Genomic DNA, 26,313 nt, shown 5'->3' with positions numbered 1-26,313 from the left:
AATGGGCTACATTCGTGATCTGTTTTGACACAATCAATCAGCTCGTGAAACTGAAAGCCAATATCTTGTTTTAAGTTGGAATTCCTGATTAAAGCCCTAAAGTGACTAACAACCAAAATTAGCTCGATGTTGTAACACACATGGAGCCAACGGACCCTCCCCAAGACCCCTCCGATAACCCTAACGACGTCGCATCCGGCGACTCCACGCCCGACACCGAACTCACTCACTCCAACAGCGCAACCCCGTCCCTATCAGAAAACAATCCACCATCCAAAACGACACCCGAAGCCCCCGTTTCGGATTCCCAAGACGACTCCTCCTCCGAGCCCATCCAAGACGACGACAACAACAACAATCCCGATGGACCGCCCCAAAACCTTAGCCGTTCCGAACCCGGTCCCGCCGAACCCGGTCCGCCGCCAAAGAAGCGTCGCCGGAGAAAGAAATTCTTCACGGAGCTCAACGGCAACCCCTCGCTCTCTCGCAGCCGCCGGTCCGAGATGGCCAAGGACGTCGACGTGGAGGCCCTGATCGCGATCTCGGTTGGTTTCCCGGTGGACTCGCTCACCGAGGAGGAGATCGAAGCCAACGTAGTGTCCACCATCGGCGGTGTCGAGCAGGCCAACTACATCGTAGTCCGGAACCACATTCTCGCCCGGTGGCGCTCCAACGTGTCTGTCTGGCTGACCCGGGAACACGCGCTGGAGTCCATACGGTCCGAGCACAAGGGCCTTGTCGACTCGGCCTACCGTTTCCTCATTAACCACGGCTACATCAACTTCGGGCTCGCCCCGGCGATCAAAGAAGCGAAGCTGAAGTCGTTCGACGGAATCGAGAGGGGCAATGTGGTAATCGTCGGCGCGGGTATCGCCGGCTTGATAGCAGCGAGGCAATTGGTGTTTATGGGGTTCAAAGTCGTGGTCTTGGAGGGCAGGGCACGCCCTGGTGGGCGCGTTAAGACGAAGAGAATGAACGGTGACGGCGTCGAGGCCGCAGGGGATCTCGGTGGGAGCGTCCTCACCGGAATAAACGGGAACCCACTTGGGGTTCTCGCCAGGCAATTGGGACTACCGCTTCACAAGGTGAGAGATATATGTCCCTTGTATCTACCTGATGGCAAAGCTGTGAACTCTGAGATTGACTCTAAAGTAGAGGTTTCGTTTAATAAGTTGTTAGATAGGGTTTGTAAGCTTAGGCACGCTATGATAGAGGAAGTTAAGTCTGTAGATGTTCCCTTAGGGACCGCGCTCGAAGCGTTTCGGCGCGTTTATAATGTTGCTGAGGACCCGCAGGAGCGGATGTTGTTGAATTGGCATCTTGCCAATTTGGAATATGCCAATGCTTCCTTGATGTCGAATTTGTCGATGGCGTATTGGGATCAGGATGATCCTTATGAGATGGGTGGTGATCATTGTTTTATTCCCGGAGGGAATGAGACATTTGTGCGCTCCCTTTGTGAGGACCTTCCGATTTTCTATGAGAGGACTGTGGAGAGTATTAGGTATGGGACTGATGGGGTGCTTGTTTATGCCGGTGGGCAGGAGTTTCGTGGGGACATGGTTCTCTGCACGGTGCCATTAGGTGTGCTTAAGAAGGGAACTATTGAATTTGTTCCCGAGCTTCCTCAACGAAAGAGAGATGCAATTCAAAGATTAGGATTTGGCTTGCTAAATAAGGTTGCCATGTTGTTTCCATATAATTTTTGGGGTGGCGATATTGATACGTTTGGGCATTTGAGTGAAGACCCCAGTATGAGAGGCGAGTTCTTTTTGTTTTATAGCTATTCTTCTGTGTCGGGAGGCCCACTTCTTGTTGCACTTGTGGCGGGAGATGCTGCAATCAAGTTTGAGACGATGTCGCCAGTGGAGTCTGTGAGAAGGGTGTTGGACATATTGAGGGGTATCTTTCATCCGAAAGGGATTGCTGTACCTGATCCAGTTCAGGCAGTCTGTACTCGCTGGGGAAAGGATCAATTCACCTACGGTTCTTACTCTTATGTTGCAATTGGGTCTTCAGGAGATGACTATGACATTCTGGCTGAGAGTGTTGGAGATGGGAGGGTGTTCTTTGCAGGAGAGGCAACTAATAAACAGTATCCAGCAACAATGCATGGAGCTTTTCTTAGTGGGATGAGAGAAGCTGCTAACATAGTGAGAGTGGCCAAGAGGAGGTCATTGATTCCAGCTGACAAATTAAATAATGTTAGAGAGGAAAGTGACGATTTGAATAAATTGTTTGAGACCCCTGATCTGACACTTGGGAGCTTCTCTATTTTGTTTGATCCAAGTTCAAACGACCTTAATTCATATTCATTGTTAAGAGTGAAATTTAGAGGGGAGAAATTAGACTCTGGCTGTCTCTGTCTTTTTGGCTTGATTTCAAGGAACCAGGCCATCCAGCTGAGCGAGGTAGATGGAGATGAGAACAGAATGAAGATGTTAAATCATGACTTTGGGGTGAGGTTAGTTGGGAGGAAAGGGTTATCTGATGCTGGGGACTCTCTAGTCTCCCAAATAGAATCAGCTAGATCCAACCAAAATGGTGGATTTAAAGATGGTGCTGTGTAGAGGAAGACGAGCATCAACTGATTGGTGGAAGTGGCTAACTCATTCCTTGTCAGAATTCGAATTTTCTTTATATTGGATAATAAGTTAGACTAGCTGGAGGGAGTTCACAGTCATTTTATCCCTTCAGCTTATGGTTAAAGTTGTACCAAAGCTGCTTCATCGTGTACAGTACTTGCATGCTCAGATGAGCACATTTAAGTTTAGGATTTGGTTGGTCTGATTTGTTTCTAATGCCTTTGATTTATTTTCTAATTCCCCTTGGGGCTGCATGATTTTTTGTAGTAACTAATTGGGAATTATGCATCCTCTTAGGTTGTTGTAAATTTCATCATTGAGTTGAACTACAATTATTGTTAGTTTCTAATAATTGAACTTGCTCTCATCATTAGTACAATAGCTATACCCAAGCATTCCAAAATGGCATGACTGCTTCTGTTACTTCATGAGAATTTGTAGAGAAATAAGTTTGGACATAGACCTCGTCATTTAAATTTTACTAATCTACACACTTGATATATTTTGTATCTTAGGATTTGAAGTCTTGAATTATTGCTTTCTGGTGGGTCTATGGAATTTTGGTAATAAATTTTGCTTGATTGAAGAATCTAATTCCATTTATTGGTGTTTATAAGAAAAGGTATTGCCTGGCTGTCCTATTCTGCCCTGTTCCTTCCCCCTTATCGTCTGTATTCTTCTTCTTCTTCTTCTTCTTCTTCTTCTTTCTTTTTCTTTCCCCTTTCGCTTCCCTCGAGCAAAAGTGCTTCTTTTTTTTTTTGTCTGTCTGTAGGTCAAAAATAAGATGATGATATTTCTCTACATAGGCATAAAACAAAGCCCTTCCTTTTTTTCATTAATACCTATTCCTCTGCTTTAGCTGTTGGTCCTCTTTTATAGCTTCCTCTTCTTTTTGCTTTCAGGCATTTATTTTGGCTTAAGGTGGAGGTAAGAAATGATTTTCATAGGTATGATTTTTTCTAAGGGTGAAAAGGCGGTTGCGGTTAGCGGTTAGTGGCTAAAACCGCTAACCGCCTCCGCTAACCGCTTGACGGTAACCGCCCGGTTAGCGGTTAACCGCATGCGAATAACCATTTTTTTACTAACTGCTTTTTTTTTTGTCACCTTCTATGAATCTATACAACATATAATACAAATAAAATTACAACAATTTTTGTAAACATCACTTTACTTGTAGTTTTGTACACAACATATATATATAGAGTGATTAACGGTTAGCGGTTTTCAAAAACTCAATAACCGCTAACCACTAGGCGGTTAGCGGTTTTTAATAACCGCTTTTAAAAGCGGTTAGCGGTTCTAAATTTTCACCCCTAATTTTTTCCAGGCTGGGTAGCCGAAGCTTGTGATCCATGTTGGGCAGAAAAATGGGTGGGATTTCCCTACATCAAAAAAACATTAGAACAACTACTCAGTTGAACTGAAATTTGACATCAGTCTCACCTAGGTTTTGCAAATAATTGAATGGGCTGTTGTCTATAACGATTGCAGAAGTACTTTTATCTCTTTTGCACTTTGAGAGTCTTATGACAAAGCATGCATCAAATCCAATTTCCTTTTATATGTGGCAAATGCCATTGTTTCATGGAGCTTATACCCGTAGATTTGCTCTTTGGATTGATGCTTCAAATGAGGGAACACTCATTTTAAATTGCCCATACCAATAACCTTATTAACTCTTCAAATCGTCTGATATAGCCCTGCGGGCCCCTAGACACATTCATGATGCATCAATCGTTGCTGATTGAAAGGCTACAGTAATCCACTCACTGCAACTCCTCAAGCCTGAAACCAGAGAAGCTAGAAGCCACTTCTCCAGTGCTTGATCCATCTAGAAGTGCAATGGATTTGTTTGCAATTGGAAATACCTAGCTAAGGGTAGTCATTTGTCTTCACGTGTCGAGTTCGAGTGTATAAGGTCATATAGATCAACCGTAATCTAATTTATTTAATTAGATGGGTTAGATCCTTCAAGTCTCAATTCTAACATGTTTATTTTGTGTTGGATTTACAGGTCGTGTGAAAAATTGTTAGTCTTATATGTTTTGTGTCAAGTTCAAGTCATATTGATGCATGACAGCATGAGTATAGTTTTGTTAGTCTTATATGTTATGTGTTAAGTTCAAGTCATATTGATGCATAGTTTTGTTAGTCTTATATGTTATGTGTCAAGTTCAAGTCATATTGATACATGAGTATAAAACTATATAGATCAATTTTAATTTTTAATTAAACAAAGTTAAGACGTATTAGTTATTTTCGGGCTGAATTCATTGGATAAAAAATTGTCAATTCCATGCCCAGCATGCTTCCGTTCCTTTAATTTCGGGCCTGTGTTGATTGGGTAATAAATCAGGCCGACGCAAGCCCAATCATTGACTGCTGCAGCCACCTCTGCAAATATATTGAAGATGTACGAAGCCGACAAGCTAAGATTTAGGCTGGCTGGGCTAAAAGTAAATCCTACGAAGCCGAGAAGCCAACAAGTTAGTCTATTCATCTGCCAAAAAAAAAAAAAGAGTTAGGCTAGTCCAACTAGCTCAAACTCAGCTCGTGCCGCAAATCGGATTTCCCTCTTCCCGCCAGCTGGCAACAAGATCTACGCAAGTGCATTTTGCATTGCATAAGAAAAGTCTCCTCATTAAATAATTCAAGCTTACAAATACTTCCCTAAATGCGCAATGTTTTTCTCATAAAGAAACGTTTGCCTTATTTTGCGATTTACGGAATAAGCAGTATTACTCTTAACATTGGTTTTGACTTTTTTTGTTTCTCTATTTTTTTTTTTCCTATTCAAATTGAATCAAATATAACCAAACAGCCCAAACAACCGGTCCAAATACGTTAATTTAGCTTGAAACATCCTATAAACCACCCAATTCTTAAGTTATTATTAGGTTTACAAATAGATATGACAGTTTATGTGTTTATCCCATTAATTGCTAAAATATATATTGTTGTGTATCGATTGATATGACACTCATTTTAAAAAAATATTATGAACTTTGACCGGTAAGTACCTCAGGCATTTGACTTTAACATCACTTGACATTTGTTTTTATAAAATGTAAACGGCTTAAGTAAATTTGTATGGAGATTTATCTAATTAGTTTACGTATCATAATATATATATATTTTTTTTTAAAAAATAAAAACATAACATAACATAGTCTAATAACTATTGGATTAATCATTGTTAAAAGTATATTCAATAGCTAATAAATTTTATAATACCAATTTTATGAGATATTTTTGTGCCATTAAGATATTTGTGGGACGTTATATTTCGCAATAAAAATATTTGTGAGATATTGTAAAGCCGCCCCAAACCGACTAGCTGTCGAATGGCTCCGCCAAAGTAACGTATCTTGGGAAAGTGACAACATCGAACGGATAGACGAAACCGGAAACCCCATATGGAGGTGGACAACTTTGCCCACCAATCGCAAATCTCGATGCTCCAAATCCACCGCCACGTGTACTGCCTCACACCTTTCACTGGGTCCCTACACCGACCTTCCTATATTTATTTGTCTGCCAGGCCGACATTTCGGGCCCCACAACACCACCCTTCCACGTTCTTCTTACACGTGTCACTGTCATCATTGGTCAGAATGCACGCACCGAGACTCGAGAGTACAGCGTGTCCCCCTCCTCTTTTCTACTTTGTTCTTTTTTTTTTTTTTTTTCTTTTTTTTGCAACATTCTACTTTGTTCTTTAACTCTTTTGACTTCACCTTCCATTCTCGCAAGCTTGTTCTACACGCACAAACTTGCACTAAAATCGCATCAATGTTTAAAATTTTAGAATTATTTTTGAAAATCAAATGCTTAAAATTGTATAACATTTACAAATAATTTATAAAAATATAATATAATAAAAAATAAAAATATTATACATTACATATTTATCCCACTAGATTGATGTCACCCAATTTAATAGTTATTATTATTATTTTTTTAATTATCTCATAAAGCTAATACGACATATTCTACTAAATTTTAAATTATTTCTTAAAAAATTTTTATCAAAGGATTAGAAAAATTTATTCTACTAATTTTTCTTTGTTTAAATAAATATCTTATAGATACCTTGTTAGGTTAACATAATAAGATAGATAAGAATGAGATACACTGTGGCATGAGACATTTTTCAACTAAATATAATAAATAAAATTATGATTATTTAATTTTCTTTTAAAAAAAATTGAGATTGATAGAAATAGCAAAGGTTACTAATGACAGTTGTCAAGCAAATATCGGCGAGTATATTTAAGCGTGTGAATCGGAGAGTATGAATAGCATTTTTTTCGAAGTGAATGCGACACGTCGGTTACAGAAATAGTACATTGATTGGCTGAAACGATAGGCTTAATCGCGTGAGATCCGTGTGGCTGGATAGCCTGGATGCTATATAAACCTCCTTACTCTTTCTTATTTGTTATAAAGCAAATCCATCGTTGCAAACACAAACATTTCAGTGCCCAATAGTAACTTGAATCTTTTGATCAATCTGTTTTTTAGCTGTTGATCTTCTTTGTTTTTGTGTTTTACAATATTTCATCGTTGTTTGAATATGGCGGAGCACCACATTAAGCCGAGTTATGAGTCAGAGGCCGCGCCTGTTCGTGATGATCATCAGGGAGGAGTTGAGACCAAGGACCGTGGGTTGTTCGATTTCTTGGGGAAGAAAGAGGACAAGAAGCCCCAAGAGGAGGCGCTCGTTTCAGAGTTTGAGAAAGTCTCGGTGTCTGAACCTAAGCCAAAGGTTGATCAGGGATATTACAAAGATGAGCCAAAGGTAGATCAGGGATATTACAAAGATGAGCCAAAGGTAGATCAGGGATATTACAAAGATGAGCCAAAGTTTGATCAGGGATATCACAAGGAGGAGCCGAAGCCAAAGGTTGAGGGATATTACAAAGAGGAGCCGAAGGTTGAGGGATATTACAAGGAGGAGCCTAAGGTAGAGGAATATTACAAAAAGGATGAAGAGAAGGACAAGAAGGAACAACACGGTCTCTTGGGGAAACTCCACCGATCTGGCAGCAGTTCCAGCTCTGTAAGTTGCAACAAGCACTTTTCTTCTCTCTATTTGTTTTGGTTATAATTAGAGTTTAATAAATTTTTGTACACATAAATTAGAAATCCCTAAAATATTGTTTTTAAATTAAATAGATTATAACATAGGAATTTTTATTTTATTTTTCAATTTTTATTTTTTTAATTTTATATAACTTCCCTCTGATATGGTGTTATTGCTTGAAATTTGCAGTCTAGCGATGAGGAAGGTGATGATGAAGAAAAGAAGAGAAGGAGGAGGGAAAGGAAGGAAAAGAAGGGGCATACACTCAAGGAGAAGATAGCAGGAGAGAAGGAAGAGGAGAAGCACGTTAAGTACGAGGAGAAGCACGAGGAGAAGCACGAGAAGTACGAGGACACTAGCGTCCCGGTACATGTTGAGAAGTACGAAGAGGAAGTAGCCCATGTACCTGCGGAGCCGGCGGTCCTACCTGAGGAAAAGAAAGGCTTCCTTGACAAAATCAAGGAAAAACTTCCAGGCAGCCACAAGAAGGCTGAAGAGGGACCTCTTTCTCCTCAGACTCCTCCTCCTACTTCGACCGATTACGCCGCTGCTGCACCGCCGCCTTATGAAGGCGAGGCGAAGGAGAAGAAGGGCATTTTGGAGAAGATCAAGGAGAAGATCCCTGGATACCACCCCAAGACCGAGGAAGAGAAGGAAAAGGAGAAGGAGAAACAGTCTGGTTATTAAGAAGACTTTCTGCATGTGTTTGAAGAAAGTATTGATGATGATCAGTGTGTACGCTTTGCTTGTTTATTATGAATTATGATTGGTTTTTTTTTGCTTTTTATTTTTTATTTTGAGGCTTGTAAACTTTGTTTTTTAAGACCTTTGTATGTTGTGCTTGTACCTAAGTTGGTTTAGGTGAAAATAATGAAAGGAAACAGGTTGTTAATTTCTTTTTCACTTGTGAATTAAACTATATTACTAATGAGCTGGATATATTGTTTTCTTTTTAATTGATGGCTATTAAATTTTACATAAATTTGAGTAATCTAAAATGGGATTGGAGGACTCATTTCTTATCGGATAAATTGTTTGGAATAGACTAGACAAATACCGAATGTTTCCTTTTTAAGTCCGCATTATACGAGCAGTTTAAATCTGGGATTTACCTAATTCATAATAGGTAGCTTGTGCGAAACTTTTTCTTTATGAATTTATTTATACTAAATGATATATAACTTATTTTAAGTAACTCAAAATAATAATAAAAAGTCACTTAAACAAACAAAATATAAGATAAAATGCGTAATAAATGAACGTGAAAGTAACATTACTTCATGGGGAAAGTCCAAGTAACACCTTCAAACTACCACCCAATTGATAATGGTTCCTCTAAACTTTTAATTGTGATAATGTCTCTTTCAAACTACCAAAAATTGTCAATGTTCCTCCCAATAATAAAATTACCTTTAGTACAATTTTTTTTAAAAAAAATTAAAACTTTTAGAAAAAACTTAAAATTAACCCAAAAAAAAAAAAAAAAAATTCAAACGTTGGCGATTTTTTTTTTTAAATCAATTTTATAAGAAAAAAATTTTAAAAATTTCGATTCTCTTTTTTTTATAAAAATTGAAAATTTTCGTTTTTTTAATTTTTATTTTTGTTTTATAATTTTATTTAAATAATAATTTACGTTTAAAAAAAATAAAATTTTCTTTTAATAAAATGAAATTTTTTGTTTTTTAAAACTAAATAAAAAAAAAAATAGTTTATTTTTTTTAAATAAAAATTTCCGTTTAAAAAAAAATAAAATAAAAATTTTTGTTTAAAAAAATATTATTTTTAAATTAAAATTTTTCATTTTTAAAATAAAATCTTTTTTTTTTTTGAATTTATAGGGGTATTTTTGTCTTATTGAGAAATTTATAGAGGTATTTTTGTCTTATTACTAGTCTTGGGGAGACATTGACAATGTTTTGGTAGTTTGGAAGGGACATTGTCACAATTAAAAGTTTGGGGAGGGGGACATTGTCAATTGGGTGATAGTTTAAGGAGAGTATGTGGACTTTACCCTTACTTCATTTAAGCAATAGACGATTTTAACCTAAACACAATATATATATATATATATATAGATGAACGTGAAAAAATAACGTTACTCTATTTTAATGAAAAGAACATTCCAAATAGAAAAAATAAATAAATAAAAAGAAGATTCCAATCCAAATAAAAAATTTGAAAGCTCTTCACTTACTCCACACTGGTATCATTAATCCACTTGCCGCCTGGTGTATTGACGAAGGTGCTAGTGATGATGCTCTGCCTGACCCACTTGAACTAACTTTGTCCATATGCAAACCAAGAACTTGGTCTAAAAAATGGGTAAAGTTCGACAAAGTTGATCATGTCGACACGCCATGAGTCCCATGGAAAGCTAGAAAGAGACCCCCAATGCTCAAGTATTATTAATTTCGAACATCATAAAGTTTTGAATTATTGTACCAATTCGTAGCTTTTTTTTTTTTTTTTTCATTAATTAATTTGTTGTACTCGGAATCCCACGTCAAAGGGCAAGAAGAAATTTTGTAGTGGACCACGGAGACATGTTATTAATCGAACCTTATGAGTCATGGACTCCAGAAAGTCCCTTAAATCGAATCCAATTTTATAACTTGGAAATGAATAGTAGTTGGACTTTGATTTAGACGTCTGTAGGAGTTGATATGTATATATAATAGGCACGGCCATTCATTTCCTTCCACAAACATCGTTGTTACATTAAACTTACTTTAAGCGTATTTAAATTTGAAACTTTGAAGAAAGGAAAATGTTTGATGTAATCAATTTTTTGTTGTAATTTCTTATAAAGTCAAATGATAGTTTACATTTCAATTGTCGCATAACACAGTTCATATTTCAGTATTAATATGATAAGTGTTACGTACATTGTCACATCAATTTTGGTGACTAACTTCTAAATATCACATAAACTTTTACATCAGTTCATAAAAGATTTGTAGCAAGTATGATTTAGGGCTATAAATTTTTCTTAATTATTTGACTAATTATGAATTATCAGGTCAATTTATAAAATTAATTTATAATGAAAAATGTAGTACCCAAACATTTTCTCTATACACCTTGTTTCACACGATTATGTCTCATATAATTATTGCAAGACAGATTCCAAAGGGCAAGACTGTGTGACAAATAAAGGGAAATCGGATAGTGAACTCTATAATAGCAGTATAGCACCATATTATTTTTTATATATCTTGATTAATTTCCAGGTGTCAATCCAATGAGAGTTCGGTGATGTTTTTCAATCTTTGGTGGTACGTAATAAATCTATTTCCTTTTTGTTGGCGTAAAATGTGACAACTGCCCTCTTACAGCCTTTCAATCTTTCATTACAAATCAATGAGAGTGTCGTCCTATCTACACCACACGCGCTAGTGTGTGTCGGCAAATTTATGGTACGAATAATGCATCTGCCTGTTGGGAATAACTTTGATGCAGACTGATATGATATGCACGTCGACGTGGTTGGATATGTTTGATGCAAATTACGCAGCCAGTAAATAGTTAGGATTTTTTTTAAAAAAAGTAAAAAATTAACGGTCTAAAAACTGCCACGTAATAAACAGACACTTGACGGGTATTAGAGAAAAAGTTAACGGAGTCTTCCCCTGAGTAGAGTTAGCGATGGCCCGTTAAGTATGGGCTGGGCAGCACACAATTGAGGATGACAATTTACCGCTAAAAGAAAGGGATGAAGCACCTGGAAGCTCCAGTCGGTGGAAGAGATTTGACAAAGAGACGAAGAGTTGTTGTTGTCGTTTTTCAAGTTTCGACATAATAAATAATTTATTATTTGTAAATAATTTTTAACATAATACCAAGTACCATTAATTGGTACAAATTTTTAAGTATCCACAATTCAGTGTGATCGTTAAAAAAATGCATAATCAATTACAAATATATAAATAAAATCAACAAATATTAATTTGTGATTTTTTTTTCTTCTAATTTGTATTGTTATGAGGATCTTGTAATTTATGTACAATTCATAAGTTTTGACAATCATCCAATATACATCCAATATGTATATGTAATAGTCCATTTTAGATTGGAGAATATCCAGCTAATGGTTAGGACTGTTTAAAGAGATCCCGAGGCCATAAACATGACATCTGTTCCATTAATAAAAAATAAAAATAAAATATTATTTATTTTTTAAACAAAATTATAAAATAAATATAAAAAAATTAAGGGGTGGCCGAACCACCCCAGTTGGGGCTAAGGGTGGCTTCAGCCACCCCAAACCGGCCGGTCTGGGGTGGCCGAAGCCACCCCATAGCCCTTGGGGGTGGTCCGGCTATCCCAATAGCCAAAACCCCCAGCTAAAATGGGGTGGTCCTGCCACCCCTATAGCCAAGATGAGGTGACCAGCCATCACTTATTTATTTATTTTTTTTTAATCTAATTTTTTTTTTTTTTTTTTTTTTTTTTTTTTTTTTTGTAGTGAGGCAGGTGTCCTATTTGTGACTTTAGGATTTCTAAGAGAAAATTTAAACCATAAACTGAATATTCTCTAGTCCATTATGAACTGGTGAGGATCCCATTTCACATGTGTATGACATGGTGTCTAGCAAAAACATTAAATGTGTTGGCTTAGAAAAATAATAAATGCGCTCAACTTGATCACATCAAAATGATTGCCACACACATCCGCTAAGTTTTATAGATTTTTTTTTTTTTAATTGAAAAGGGGAAAAGGGACTACAAGGAAGGGTTCTTCCCACTTTGGATCCGGATGAATATGTATGGTTTCACGATGCAAAATTTTATTTAGAGAGTTCTAAGACACAAATTTTTTAGTTATAAACTTGATTTATTAGAGAAAATCAAATGTTTGTAAGACAATTTTAATGCAAGAAAATCATGAGCCAAATGATTTATTAGAGTTTAGGGAAATATTTCTAAAAAATTTTCAGAAATAATAGGTGTTAGAGTCTCCGTTAGCAAACAGTTTTCTAACAGTTTTCCTCAAATACAACTTGCATCAATACTTATATCTCTTAACAGTTTTCTATTGTATATACAAAGACGTTACCAAACATTTTGGCTTTCAATTCTTGGTATCAGAGCTGCTTTACTCGTATCCATATTTTAAAATTAATTTCGATGGTTTCTTCTTCCTTCCTCTTCCTTCCATTAACAACCCCACCACTTATTACCTTCACCAACTTTAATCCCATTACCTTTTTATGTCTGGAACCTCTTTTGGATGTGTGGATGAGTCTCTTTGTAGCCCCTCAAATTGATACTACGAAAGATGGTATCACCGCCCCTCCCCCAACCTAACATTTTTGCACTGGTCCATGCAAGATCAGCTCATTCTGGGAGCCATTAATTCGGCCATACTTTCTCATGTGACACATTATGCTACACAGCTATTCAGATTTTAAAGCAAGACAATTTAATTGAAGAAAAAGCTATAAACATTGAATTCGATGTCATGTGACACAAAATAAAATATAGGATAAATGTGTTGTTTATAGATCACCTCCGGCTAAGTTAGCTCTCATTGCCTCTCTCATTGTGGGTAACTGGGTATGTAAACTTTTTCAAAAAAATTAAGAATCCAAAATAATGGACCAGTTTAATCCCACTGCATTAAATCCCTCAGCCATGTTAAGAGCTCGTGCGCTGCCGTTTAAAATCAACTTTGGTCTCTTTTTACAAAAACCAACCATCTCCTGTGGCAAAAAAAAATTACAAGAGAAAAGAAAATGTCAAAAGATTAAAAAATACTTTATTTTTTCAAATTGCTGAAATGGATGCCATTGTTAATGGACAAAAAGCAAACCTAGTCCATCTCACATATGGGGAAATCTAAGGAGTGATGCACTTGTGCCAACTCAGACCCATTGGGCCCTTTGCAAATAGACAAAACAGTCCAAGAATTCTCCTTCGTTTCTTAGGCACTCCAACACTTGCAAAGAATCTAGTCACTAAATCCTAATAAACAACGCCCCGTTTGCCAACAGCACAAGGCCGACACTGTAGCTGGAACGACACAGTTTCAGTTACAATACCATCTGACAGGTGCAGCAAAAATTGACTTTTCAATATTAATTTTTTTTTTTAAAAGCAAAATATTAAAAAAAAAAAAAAAAAACTGAAAAAAGGAGGGGAAAGATGGGGTGGTTTCAGCCACCCCCTTGCCGATCTGGGGGTGGTCCGGCCACCCCCCTTGGCCAAAAAAAAAAAGGATCTGGTGCATTTGGGGGTGGCCAAAAAAAAAAACGGGGAGGGGATCGGGTGCATTTGGGGGTGGCCGGAACACCCCCAAATGCACCAGATCCATTTTTTCTTTTTTTTGGCCAAGGGGGTGGCCGGACCACCCCCTTGGCCATGGGGGTGGTTCGACCACCCCCAGATCGGCCAGGGGGTGGCTCCAGCCGCCACCCCCTTGGCCAAAAATGGGGTGGTCCGGCCAAGGGGTGGCTGGAACCACCCCATCTTTCTCCTCCTTTTTTTCTTCTTTTTTTTTTTTTTTTTTTTAATAAAAAAAAAATTAATATTGAAAAGTCAATTTTTACTACACCTGTCAGATGGCACTGTAGTGGAACAGTGCCGTTCCAACTACAGTGCCGGCCCCGTGCTGTTGGCAAACGGAGCCAACAAATGTCAAAAATCACAAGAGGTTCAAACTTTACGCCGGCTTTATATACATCTTTGCCTCAAATCAAATTTGTTGATCAAACAGGATGATGGGTAGCATAATGATGCATCAACACCCACATTGTACATCGCTTGTAATTGTCCTATGTGTTTTTTGTGGTGTGTTTGGAGCAGCCATTAATGGGGAATACTTGATAGGGGTGGGGAGCTATGACATGACCGGTCCGGCCGTCGGAGTGAACATGATGGGTTATGCTAACATGGACCAAACCACAGCCAGTATCCATTTCAGGCTAAGAGCCAGGGCTTTGGTTGTTGCCGAGAGTTCCCAAGGTCCAAGGTTCGCTTTTGTCAATCTTGACGCCGGCATGGCTTCTCAGCTTGTCACCATAAAAGTGGTCGAGAGGCTAAAATCAAGGTAGACAAAAGCCAACCAAAATCTAAGTGAATCGGAATCCCTGCCCCATTGCTGGGGCCCGGGGGCAGAAATGTAACTGTTTGGCTCAACTACTCTTGATGGTCAGTTGAAGAATCGCTGATCCATTCATTTGGTCAAGAGAATAGCTTGGTCACTTCCAACAATCAATTTTGGAGGTGGCCGAACCACCCAAACTTTAAAATGAACGATCCTAAATAAAATAGCAAGTGAGATATCAATCCATTATGATTATTACTGCTCATGGATCTATCACCTTTTGGACTAATTTAGCTTGCACAAATGGATTTTCTATTGAATGGTGGGTTTTGTGAATACAAATGCAGCCGGCGATTCTTCCAATTCAAATGCTAAGATTGGGAAAGCTAATCATCCTTTCCGTACCAGGAGGTTTGTTTTTCTCTCACAAAGGCTCTTATTGATTTGTTGGTAGAAGATGCTCAATAATCTAGAGCAATAAAGTATTAATTAAATTATTAAATTCATGTTTCTTATCTTAGAATAATTTATGATTCAACAAAAAATAAAAAAAAATAAAAAAGCCTAGAGGTAGCCTTACATATAAATTACTTAATTCTTGGATCCTTTGTATGATTTACTAGGATAAAATCTAACTAATTAAGCATCAATAACAATCTCTAGGCTATTGGGAATTGCAAAGTTCACAACAATGGCGGGGCGGCGACTAAGGGAGACAATTAAGGAGACACTGATAAATAATGGAAATGGAGAATTTGACGATAACATAGAGGTTGTAATAGCGGGACTCACAAATACTTACTCTCAATATGTTTCAACGTTTGAAGAATACAAGCAACAACGATACGAGGTACATGTAACTTGCATGCAAACACCATGCTTTAGTACACTTAAATTATGCTGAAGTATTGATTAAATAATTAAATTTACTATTTTCTATAAGTTTAACCTTTTGAGATAAGTAGTAATTTATCATAGTATTAATGCAAAGGTCTAAGTTTAATCCCTTGCTTAAACTTAAGATTTAACAAGCCACAATTAAGTTAAAGATATATATTTGTTATGGGTGTAGGCTGCCTCAACCCTCTATGGTCCATACACACTATCAGCATACATGCAAGAATTCAACAAACCAGCCAAAGCCATGGAAAAAGGAGAAAAGATCATCACCGAGGGTCCCTCACCACCAGATCTTTCATCCTTACAGCTCAAGCTTGTACTTGACCCTTTTGGAGATTCACCTCCTCCTGGAGTAAACTTTGGCGACATGAAACAAGACATTATTGGCGGCACATTCAGAAAGGGAGGGACAGCAAGTGCCACATTTTGGAGCGCAAACCCAAGATACGACTTGCTGACAGGAGGCACATTTGCAGTTGTAGAGCTACTTCAACAGAAACGGTGGGTTCCTGTTTATGATGATGATGATTTCTCTCTGTATTTTAAGTGGAGTTTAGATAACAGTAGCTTGTATAGCACGGCAACCATTGAGTGGGAAATACCAAAGGAGGCAAGTTCCGGGGTGTACAGGCTAAGGCACTTTGGTTCTGCAAGGAAAACACAAGACTCCCCCATCAACTACTTCACTGGGGCTTCTACTGCCTTTACAGTATCATAGAGAAGCATACAGTACTTCATAGTGTATTTTAACACAAAATAATAAGAGTTTCCACGCTTTGCATACAGACTTCATTTACATATGGTGCACTTAAAACATAAAAACGGTTGCCTACGAGTGAGATCGGTTGTTCGAGTCTTCACTCAATGAATACACAGTTTTTGTGGGCGGAATCGTGCGTGTATCTGGGGTTTAGCTTATGGGAATAGACCACGAAGTGGTCCTGCCTTAAAAGGGTTCTACGTCATCAAGATAAATAAAATGAAATAAATAAAAGCAGTTGCTGTGAAGTTGAGCCAATCTGATAGTAAGAGCTCACACATTCAGTCATTTGTTCATCCAAATCGCGCATCGAAGAGCCTGTCCTTCAATGAGTAAATCAAAAGCTCTATTGATGTCTTCGAACTGTATTTCATGCGTGATAAATTGATCCAATTGCAGCTCCTGATGGTCATTAACAGAAAGAAAAATTACAAACAACTGAGAAAAAAGAATGAACAAAACTTTCCTTAGCTTGCTTATATATATAGGAACTGTTAAATCACCTTGTTCAAGTAACGTTTAAGGAGGATGGGAATATCAGATTTAGGTTTGATTCCTCCAAATATGGATCCCATGATGCTTTTCCCTCCAACATGAAGAACATCGTGGAAGCTAAGGCCCAATTCTGACCCTGGCCTGGCCACTCCTACTATAATAGTTTTTCCCCAACACTGAAGGTAAGGAGAGAAGAAAAAAAAAAGAAAAAAAAAAGGGTTATAATATCATTTATTGCTTTTAGTGCACCACAATGCACACACACAACCTGCAGAATTAATATCTGAAAAGTTTACACAAGGGCAGAGCATATTGTGGCACATAACAAGCAATCATTCAATTCAATCGTAAATGACACTTTGGGATAAATGAATTTAGGAGAGCAAGAGAGAGAGAGAGACATTTCGGCAGCAGGCATATGCTTCATGCACCAAGGATGCCGATCCAATGCATTCAAAGCAATAATCTGCGCCCCCATTTGTCATCTCATTTATCACCTGCACAATGAGATAAAAAGAGGCTGCAATAGATTAAAAACATATGGGTATGTAAATTTCTTCATCCTAATCTTTTCTACCTTCCCCCTTCCAACCCAAAAACCAAAAGAACAAGAGGTCCTTATTCATTGAGTGAAGCACACCATACCATGCACAGGCCCTAAAGTGATTTGTGAAACAACATACAGTACAAAATGCCCTTCTTGTGATTCATTATAAACCCACCAAAAGCATATTCACTTCCAAGGCTTGAAGAATAGATACAAGTATGAAATTAAATTACAATCATTAAACAATTATCATGTAGGTTAAGAGGAACACCTGGCTCACAGATTTATCTTCACAGCTTCCAGGATTGACAAATTCTGTTACTCCAAATTTTTTTCCTGTTTTAACAACAAAAGAGAAACATCATGATCCATACCTCATGTCAAGCTCACTTATAGTTTGATCATAGCATAAGTTTCTTTCAGTCAATGTGGCTTATGTATATATAGTTGACTGGAAATAAAGAAACTTTGCATTGATCAGTTTTTTAACAAGTGCTGATTTTTACTGTCGCATCATCAAATTGTATAGCAGTCGTATAATGATTTACTAAATAACATTAATCTTTCAAAATTCCATATTTCCTAACAAAAAAAATATCCCCAGATATAATATACTTACCGATTTCATATTTGTCAGGGTTAAGATCTACACCAATTATTCTAGAAGCTCCACATAGTCTAGCTCCTTCTGCAACCTAGAAAACCAACAAATAGCCATGAGCTTTTCTCTACGGTATCAAAAAGATTATGTCAAGGAAGAAAAGTTCTTCAAGTTCATACAGCTAATCCAATAGACCCCAGCCCAAATATAGCAACAGTTGATCCTGCCTCCACATTTGCTGTCTTCCAAGCAGCGCCAACCCCTAAAACCCCAAGTTATGCTTGTGAGATATATTAAACTGCATCAATGTCTTCTGATTCTAACGCAAGCAAATCAATACTAAAATGCAGCATGAAATGTGCTTCCAAAAAATACAAAGGAGAAATGTGCGCAAAAGAGGTTATTGTTATGTGAAAGACCAACTTTCAACTTGTAAACCTGATAGACTCACGTGTTTAATGAAATGTGGGTTTTTAGAAAATGCGCAATTTTAAATACCGAGCCGCGTTTTTGCACACCAGATATTATATCTTATCTGCGTTTTTAAAAATTACGTTTTTCAAACTGTGGCCAAATTACCTGTTGATACTCCACAGCTGAGGAGGCATGCCCTATTTGGAGGGATCGAGGGATCAAATTTGGTTACATGGGCAACGTCTACCACTGTATACTCACTATAACTCGACACAAACATAAAGTGGTATATAACATTTCCATTGAGGTCAGTGAATCTGCTGGTCTCATATCTTGGCATCCATTGAGATAATCTGAAAGGGAGTTTTGAACAGAGATTGCTCCTCTTTGATCTGCAGTCTTCACATTCTCCACAATCTGAGACGAATGTAGGGATCACTGTATCTCCTTCAGTTACTTCATGCACATCCTCCCCCACGCTTTCCACAACTCTACAACACGCACACAAAACCCAAGTTTTTATCGAAATTGTTAATTCATTAATTTGGTAAAAAATTATGTATTTAATTAATATTTTAATACTTTTTTTCGCGTGTGACCCCAAATTCTCCCTTAATTACACATCCAAAAAAAAATTTATCTCTCAATTAGTGAAGGCTAATACATAAAATATTTAATTGAAATAGAACGTAAAAATATTATGTTAAATGATTTTATTAATATTATAACATTCGTATCAAAAAATAAAAAGTTAAAAATCAGATAAAAGTTCAATGCAAACAACTTAGCAATGTAACTGTTGCTTTCAACGCAATGGTAATGGCAACATATAGTAGGTAAGAGATTTAGCAGGACATGTACCACAAGTCTATTAAAATATTGATTAAATAATTAAATTTTTATTTTTTAGGAGGCTTTTAAGATAATTGATTAGGGTAATATCGTACTATAGGTGTCCGAACCCTGACCCTACAATTTATCTATTTTATATTTGTCTCACTTTTAAGACAATTGGTAATTTAACAATGTAAAAGTCTCATGCAAGGCAAAAAAAAAGAGATTAATAGACAAAAATGTATAAACACTAACCCGACTGCTTCGTGACCAAAAATTCTTGGAAAAATTCCAGTAGGATTCTTCAAACATGAAAGAAAATTGGCATGCATGTGTCAACAAATTTCAAGAGTTAATGAATCATAAATCTAAAAATACCAAAAGTTTGAGTTAACAACCTTCAATTTCCATGCATCAATATCGGTGTGACATAGAGAGCTGCATATGATTCGAATCCGAACCTCATGAGGCATTGGCGGTGCCACCATGATCTCCTCAATCACTGGACGCTCACCTGGTGCCCGACAAACCGCAGCTACAGTGTATAGAACATGAACAAATCAGTTTCACATGTAAATCAAAAAGTGCTAAACGGTTTTGTTAACCAGATTTGGGTGGTCGTGCAACCACCTCGCTCCTCCTTTTTTAACCACAAATTATAAAAAATCAATTTTCAAAACCATTGTTAACCTATCCATCCTTGTTAAAAATATCATATTTACAAATTTTTATAAATCTAAAAAAAGTTTAAAGAGTTTTTCCGAGACTATTTCAAGAGGTACCTTTGCATCGAATGGGCTTTCCGCTTTTTTTAGGACTCTGAGTCTGTTTGGAGCTTTTGTCTATAGAAGAAGCTTCATTTTCAAGCTGCACATTGGTTGAAGTTTTATCAACCATGCTATTAAGATTCTCGACATGTTTAGGATTGTGTTGGGAAATATAACTTTTGTCCGTAGAAAGAGCTTCATTTTTAAGCTTCTCACTGGTTGAAATTTTATCAACCATGCTATCAACACTCTTAGCCTGTTTGGAATTACCTTGGGAAATAGAGTTTTTGTCTATAGAAGAAGCCTCGTAAGCTTCATTTTTAGGCTGCACACTGGTTGAAGTTTTATCAACCATGCCATCAAGATTCTCAACATGTTTAGGATTGTGTTGGAAAATAGAACTTTTGTCCGTAGAAAGAGCCTCATTTTTAAGCTTTTCACTGGTTGAAATTTTATCAACCATGCTATCAACACTCTCAGCCTGTTTGGGATTACCTTGGGAAATAGAGTTTTTGTCTGTAGAAGAAGCCTCGTAAACTTCACTTTCAGGCTGCACACTGGTTGAAGTTTTATCAACCATGCTGTCAAGATTCTCGACATGTTTAGGATTGTGTTGGAAAATAGAATTTCTGTCCATAGAAAGAGCCTCATTTTTAAGCTTTTCACTAGTTGAAATTTTATCAACCGTGCTATCAAGACTTTCAACCTGTTTGGGATTACCTTGGGAAATAGAGTTTTTGTCTGTAGAAGAAGCCTTGTTTTCAAGCTTCTCACTGGTTGAAATTTTATCAACCATGTTGTCAAGACTCTCAACTTGTTTGGGATTGCCTTGGAAAATAGTTCTTTTGTCTGTCGATGAAGCCTCATTTTCAAGCTTCTCACTAATTGAAATTTTATCAACCATGCCACCGAGACTCTTGGCCTGTTTGGAATTGCCTTGAGAAATAAAGCTTTTGTCTTCTGTAAAATAAGCCTCATTTTCAATCTTCTCAAAAGATTGAAAACTTTGTCTTTTTAGGGAAGAAAAATGCTTTTTAAGTTTTTTAGCAAATGAGCCCATTTTTGCTTAGCACAGTTTTTTATGTACTAAAAGCAATTTATAAACTCCTCAACGCAATCTCAAAGAAGCTATCTCGCTCTCTTTTATCACTTAAACAAAGTTCCAATGTGGGACGTTGGTGGGTGCAAAATGTTGTTTATAAGGTGGATAGCGAGACAGTTGCCTAACAAACTGCGACAGTTACTACATGTAGGACTAGAGGATTATTAATAGATTATAGAGAACAATTTAAAACCAATACATTACTATAAATAGATGTTGACGAGCTGTGAAGGCTTGCAAATTGAAATGTCGGAGACATCCAATGAAAACTGGAAGGTAAGTTGTAGAACATTCTTTTTGGATATAATCATTGACTGTTGTCTCACAAATCAATGCAGTAATTAATTAAGTTCTTTGATTGATGCTAGTATTGCACGGGTCAAAAGGCTTTTTTTTTGGGAAAGGATAAAAGAGATTAGGGACAACAGAATATAAACTATAGAGATAAGGTTGTTTCAAATGAAATGAAACATATACACATGATATGAGATAAGGTTTTCTCGTAGCTTTCTAGATGGGCTAGATGGGCCAATCCGGTCTCTAGAAACAGTTTTTACCTCTAAAACACATTAACAAACAGAATCAAATTACTCCCCCAACTATACATCATTATTGCAAGAAAAAGAAAGCGATATGTTTAGCAAACAAACATGGTGACGGCTATTATATGATCAAACATTGAAACTTGCATAGATCGATTAGAATACATCATATGCTGAAAAATAAAAAGGAACCGGTTGCTGGTGAAGAACAGCAAAGTCCATAGTAAATCGAAAGTTTCATTATTGTCATTGAACCTTCACCACCATCAAATTCCATAGGAGCTTACTCATTTGTCCATCCAAATTACACAACGAAGACTCTGTCCTTCAATGAGTAAATCAAAAGCTTTGTTGATGTCATCAAACTTTACCTCATGCGTGACAAATTTATCAAGCTGCAGTTCCTGATTGAAATCAAAAAGAAAGAAAGAAATTAGAAACTAGAAAGAAGGAAAAAAAAAAAATTTATCTATGTACATTTGCCTATAACACCTTATTTACAACCATGTGGTCCAACTGTTAAATCGTCAGTTGTCTTAAAAGCTTAAGCTTAATCATTTAACTAATATTTTAACACGAACCTACTTATTATGAGCTAATTACCGTTATCAAAGAATAGCACCTTAAGAAAGCTTGCTTTGGCATAAAAAATATAATCATTAGTAACCGTTAAATCACCTTGTCCAAGTAGCGTTTAATGAGGATGGGAATATCAGTTTTGGCTTTGAGTCCTCCAAATAAGGATCCCATGAGGGTTTTCCCGCTATGAAGAACATCATAAGAGCTGAGGTTCACTTGTGAACCCGGCTTGGCCACTCCTAACACAATTGCTTTTCCCCAACCCTGGTAAAGAGGGATAAGATTATGTTACCAATTCTTATACAGTGCACCATAGCGCACACAAAAAAAAAACAGATCTGAAAGATTTGAAGGAAAAAGAATACAAATGGCCATAGGTATGTGGTAAAGTACAACAATCAATCACCCAATTGAATGATTCCAATGTGCTGCATGTTCTTTTGCTTCAGTTTTCTCTTCAAAACACCATAACTTCAATCAATGATCAGATAAGCGCAAGTGCATACCGCACAAATTAAACTTCAATGCTACTTTGTTCATCTTGATGAACGGTTGAGATGTGTGATGCTGGGACTAGATTTGATCAACTATGCCATAACTGAAGTCAAGTAGAGAGAGAGAGAGAGAGAGAGAAATACCTTTCGGCAGCAGGCATATGCTTCCTGCACCAAGGATGGCAATCCGACACACTCAAAGCAATAGTCTGCACCTCCACCAGTTATCTCATTGACCATCTGCCCAATGAGATGAAAAGAAACTGCAACACTTAAAAAACAGGAGCTCAAAATTTCCTATCCACCTTTGATGAAAGAATGATAATCATCTTTCATTTAAGTTTAATCCCATCAACCATATCATTACACAGTTCAGTATGACATATATTCATTAATCATTAATAACTTTGATAGTATACAACCAAAAACATGTTTTCTTTACAAAGCATAAACAGTCTATCCCAAGGTTAATAATGGATAGAAGTTTAGGAACATAATCATTAAACAATTATAGGAACAGACCTGGGTCACAGATTTATTTCCACAATCTCCAGCATTGACAAAGTCTGTTACTCCAAATTTTTTTCCTGTATTAAAAAACAAAACAAAAAATTCATCAAAAACCTTGGCAGAGCTCACTCGGAATCTGATTATGATACAAGATTTTTTACACCATTATATTAATCAATTTATGGTTAATAAGACTTATAACTAACTGGAAACATAGATAACATTAGATTGATCATATATATTACTGTACCTCAAATAAAACCGTACTCACCGATTTCAAATTTGTTTGGGTTCACATCCACTCCAATGATTTTAGTAGCTCCGCATAGTCTAGCTCCCTCTGCGACCTAGAAAATCAACTGATAACCATGAGCTTTTCTACACAACCTGCTAAGGATGAATGCAAGGAAGAAGATAAAACTATACTGATACTAAGTTCTGCAAGTTCGTACAGCTAATCCAATAGACCCCAGCCCAAAAATAGCAACAGTTGATCCTGTCTCCACATTTGCCGTTCTCCAAGCAGCGCCAAACCCTAAAACCCCAAGTATGACAAAAGTTACTATTATGTGTTCTCAATACTATAGTTCTTAACTCTGATTCAAGCTCAAATGCAGTACTTCTCAGCTGGCACTATGATTGTTAAATCTGTTCGAGTTAATGAGCATTAAGTCAAGTGACACTTTCATATATAACAAAGTCCATGAAAATTACCTGTTGATACTCCACAACTAAGGAGGCATGCCCTGTTTGGAGGGATTGAGGAATCAATTTTTGTTACATGGGCAATGTCTACCACCGTATACTCAGTAAAGCTTGAGACAGAAAGAAAATGATATAAAACCTCTCCTTTGAGGTCAGTGAATCTGCTGGTCTCATATCTGGGCATCCAAGGAGATACCTTGAAAGGGAATTTTGAACATAGGTTGCTCTTTTTTGAATTGCAATCTCCACATTCCCCACAATCTGACAAGAATATAGGGATCACAGTGTCTCCTTCAGTTACTTCATCTACATCCTCCCCCACACTTTCCACAACCCTACAACACATAAAAATCGGTGGAACACGTATCATTAATGCTAAAAGGAGAAATTCTATTTGTCAGACCCCATTTCACTAGGAGAAATTCCTGTGGAAAGTAGTGGATAACAAGAGTTATTCACAAAATGTCAAAAACTCTAAAAGGTTTTGGAATCCACTTGAAGAATTAACTGAAATTCTTCAGGAAAATCAGTGGAAGCTACCAAGAAAACATAGAGAAACTCTCTTGATAAATTTTATTTAATCAATGACAATGAAAACAAGTCCATAACATGGCTATGAATCCAAATTCTAAGATTACTATAAATCCTAATACAAATTAAATAAGGATAATGTAAGGGGGTATATTAGGTGGGTTGCGTTTTATATGTTTTCATCTTGCGTTTTGTATCAAATTCAGAAACATTGCGTTTTGATTTAGTTCTGGAGTTTGGTTAGGAATTGGGTTATATATAGCCCAGGCCCACATTCTGTTTCAGATAAAAAAGAAGTAAACAGAAAATCATCTGGGCCTCTCTCGAATTGTCCCTTCCTTATATAATCAACCTCTTACATTTCATCTCATCCATTCATCCATTATCCACCTACCTACCAAATCACTCGTATAGTCCATATCCCTATTAGCCACCAAATAACTACATTACAGAAAAGAAATTCCTAATTATTACAAATAATGATAAAATACCCTTAAAACAACTGGTAAGACTTAACAAAATTCATGAAGAGTTGGTGGGTCTTCTGTTCTACGACATGGAAAAACAAAACAAAAAAAAACAAACAGACAAGAATGTAACACTAACCCGATAGCTTCGTGACCGAGAATTCTTGGAAAAATCGCAGGAAAATCCTACAAAAAAATCAAGATTTTATAAAAAGTAGCATATAGTTTTGAGTTTCAGAAGGAATATGCTTTGAGTTTGAGATATATACCAACCTTCAATTTCCAGAAAGTGATATCGCTCTGACAGAGAGAGGTGCATATCACTCGAATCCGAACCTCACGAGCCATCGGCGGCGCCACCATGATCTCCTCGATCACCAATGGCTCACCTGATTTGCGACACACCGCAGCTGATATATATATATAACATTTAGAAATCAGTTTCAGACGGTTCCAAGCTCCAAGAAAGTGTAAGAAATTAGTTTCAGAAGCTTGAAGAGCTACCTCTGCATCTAATGGGCTTCCCTCTAGTTTCGCTTGATGATTTCCCATCCATGGCGACCAAGACTCACAACAGTCTCTTACAACGTGACAATTTGCGAAAAATGGAATTGGGTAGTAGAAGTAAGGTTGCCCGGTGGGACAAATATTGTCGATGTCTATGAGATTAATAAAACGTTAAGAAAAAAAAAATTGAAAATTAAAAGAATATATAGTGGACCCTTGATTCTTGAAGTTGAACCATCAAAATGGATTTGATTTGTATAGGGAGTGGGTGAGTTCTGGGAGTGGTAGGGTCGCCGGCTTAATAGAGTAATATTAGACCATAAAACCATGAGACGTGGTTGTTTCACGTCACCTACAGTTTGTCAAAAAAGCGACAACAGGAGACATCCGACCCAGTTTCAAAAAACAAAGCGTGAAACATCGCAGGGGCAGAGTGTCACGAGTGTGACCTCAACTACCGCGTGGACCGGCAGGTGCGTGTTCAGTCGAGAGAAGCAACCCAATTGTTGTTAATAATTATTAATTATGATTAGATTAGCCTCTTTCTTATTTTATATTAAAAAAATATGTAGATCAACTCACAGTGCCCTATTAGTTTTCCATTTTTAAATTGGCTTTATTCCACTTTCTTCTCCCAGTAGGAAACGTTATCCGACTTTTTGCTCCCTTTAAATGCCTCTTCGTTTGACGTTTAGATGCTTTGATATTGTAATTTTATATATGCGATTTTAAATTAAATTATAAAAAAAAAAAAAAAAATTGTTTAGAATTGAGTTTTCAAAAAATTATAATTTCAAAAGGCTACAAATTTTTAGTAGTTTATTATTATTATTTTTTTC

At 36.9% G+C, this 26,313-nt stretch overlaps 5 protein-coding genes across 6 annotated transcripts; 3 read left to right on the top strand and 2 right to left on the bottom strand.

Moving 5' to 3' along the window:
* The first annotated feature begins 24 nt into the window (after positions 1 to 24).
* Positions 25 to 2,964, top strand: LDL1 (LSD1-like 1). The gene has a single exon (XM_059605055.2). It carries the CDS (start codon positions 141 to 143, stop codon positions 2,568 to 2,570), a length of 2,430 nt encoding a protein of 809 aa, XP_059461038.2. The 5' UTR covers positions 25 to 140; the 3' UTR covers positions 2,571 to 2,964.
* Positions 2,965 to 7,022: 4,058 nt separating this feature from the next.
* Positions 7,023 to 8,568, top strand: LOC132190106 (uncharacterized). Its single transcript, XM_059604991.2, has 2 exons — positions 7,023 to 7,647; positions 7,861 to 8,568. Exons 1-2 carry the CDS (start codon positions 7,162 to 7,164, stop codon positions 8,356 to 8,358), a joined length of 984 nt encoding a protein of 327 aa, XP_059460974.2. The 5' UTR covers positions 7,023 to 7,161; the 3' UTR covers positions 8,359 to 8,568.
* Positions 8,569 to 14,519: 5,951 nt separating this feature from the next.
* Positions 14,520 to 16,337, top strand: LOC132189420 (neutral ceramidase-like). The gene is made up of 3 exons (XM_088510823.1): positions 14,520 to 14,722; positions 15,383 to 15,569; positions 15,792 to 16,337. Exons 1-3 carry the CDS (start codon positions 14,520 to 14,522, stop codon positions 16,335 to 16,337), a joined length of 936 nt encoding a protein of 311 aa, XP_088366949.1.
* A 327-nt stretch (positions 16,338 to 16,664) lies between these two features.
* LOC132191073 (alcohol dehydrogenase-like 7) lies at positions 16,665 to 20,941 on the bottom strand. The gene is made up of 10 exons (XM_059606091.2): positions 20,053 to 20,941; positions 19,669 to 19,805; positions 19,526 to 19,572; positions 18,602 to 18,927; positions 18,202 to 18,284; positions 18,041 to 18,116; positions 17,693 to 17,757; positions 17,276 to 17,371; positions 16,883 to 17,050; positions 16,665 to 16,781 (listed from the first exon to the last, which is right to left on the bottom strand). The coding sequence occupies exons 1-10, from the start codon at positions 20,939 to 20,941 to the stop codon at positions 16,665 to 16,667; spliced, it is 2,004 nt and encodes a 667-aa protein (XP_059462074.2).
* An 871-nt stretch (positions 20,942 to 21,812) lies between these two features.
* LOC132189779 (alcohol dehydrogenase-like 7) lies at positions 21,813 to 25,852 on the bottom strand. Of its 2 annotated transcripts, XM_059604568.2 has the most exons (10): positions 25,472 to 25,852; positions 25,241 to 25,377; positions 25,107 to 25,153; positions 23,979 to 24,304; positions 23,717 to 23,799; positions 23,536 to 23,611; positions 23,277 to 23,341; positions 22,899 to 22,994; positions 22,360 to 22,524; positions 21,813 to 22,085 (listed from the first exon to the last, which is right to left on the bottom strand). In XM_059604568.2, exons 1-10 carry the CDS (start codon positions 25,521 to 25,523, stop codon positions 21,969 to 21,971), a joined length of 1,164 nt encoding a protein of 387 aa, XP_059460551.2. In that variant the 5' UTR covers positions 25,524 to 25,852; the 3' UTR covers positions 21,813 to 21,968. The 2 variants fall into 2 exon arrangements, with proteins under 2 accessions (XP_059460551.2, XP_088366516.1); XM_088510390.1 differs by lacking the exons at positions 21,813 to 22,085; positions 22,360 to 22,524 and adding an exon at positions 22,573 to 22,715.
* Positions 25,853 to 26,313: the final 461 nt, after the last annotated feature.

Source organism: Corylus avellana, chromosome 9 (genome assembly GCF_965113065.1).
Source record: "Corylus avellana chromosome 9, dhCorAvel1.hap1.2, whole genome shotgun sequence".
Lineage (NCBI taxonomy): Eukaryota > Viridiplantae > Streptophyta > Magnoliopsida > Fagales > Betulaceae > Corylus > Corylus avellana.
Note: the sequence above shows the minus strand (reverse complement) of the source record. Positions and strands in the feature narration are given on the sequence as shown.

What these genes read in the sequence shown, in the direction of transcription:
- LDL1 (XM_059605055.2), top strand. Translation starts at nt 141, where the DNA reads ATGGAGCCAACGGACCCTCCCCAAGACCCCTCCGATAACCCTAACGAC.
- LOC132190106 (XM_059604991.2), top strand. Translation starts at nt 7,162, where the DNA reads ATGGCGGAGCACCACATTAAGCCGAGTTATGAGTCAGAGGCCGCGCCT. An exon ending in CTGGCAGCAGTTCCAGCTCT is followed by an intron (nt 7,648 to 7,860) that starts GTAAGTTGCAAC and finishes TGAAATTTGCAG; the next exon opens with TCTAGCGATGAGGAAGGTGA.
- LOC132189420 (XM_088510823.1), top strand. Translation starts at nt 14,520, where the DNA reads ATGACCGGTCCGGCCGTCGGAGTGAACATGATGGGTTATGCTAACATG. An exon ending in GTCGAGAGGCTAAAATCAAG is followed by an intron (nt 14,723 to 15,382) that starts GTAGACAAAAGC and finishes AACAATCTCTAG; the next exon opens with GCTATTGGGAATTGCAAAGT. An exon ending in ACAAGCAACAACGATACGAG is followed by an intron (nt 15,570 to 15,791) that starts GTACATGTAACT and finishes TTATGGGTGTAG; the next exon opens with GCTGCCTCAACCCTCTATGG.
- LOC132191073 (XM_059606091.2), bottom strand. Translation starts at nt 20,941, where the DNA reads ATGGTTGATAAAATTTCAATTAGTGAGAAGCTTGAAAATGAGGCTTCA. An exon ending in AAAGCCCATTCGATGCAAAG is followed by an intron (nt 19,806 to 20,052) that starts GTACCTCTTGAA and finishes TATACACTGTAG; the next exon opens with CTGCGGTTTGTCGGGCACCA. An exon ending in TGGGGTCTATTGGATTAGCT is followed by an intron (nt 18,117 to 18,201) that starts GTATGAACTTGA and finishes TTGGTTTTCTAG; the next exon opens with GTTGCAGAAGGAGCTAGACT.
- LOC132189779 (XM_059604568.2), bottom strand. Translation starts at nt 25,523, where the DNA reads ATGGATGGGAAATCATCAAGCGAAACTAGAGGGAAGCCCATTAGATGC. An exon ending in TAGTTGTGGAGTATCAACAG is followed by an intron (nt 23,800 to 23,978) that starts GTAATTTTCATG and finishes TTGGGGTTTTAG; the next exon opens with GGTTTGGCGCTGCTTGGAGA. An exon ending in GAAATAAATCTGTGACCCAG is followed by an intron (nt 22,995 to 23,276) that starts GTCTGTTCCTAT and finishes CTCATTGGGCAG; the next exon opens with ATGGTCAATGAGATAACTGG.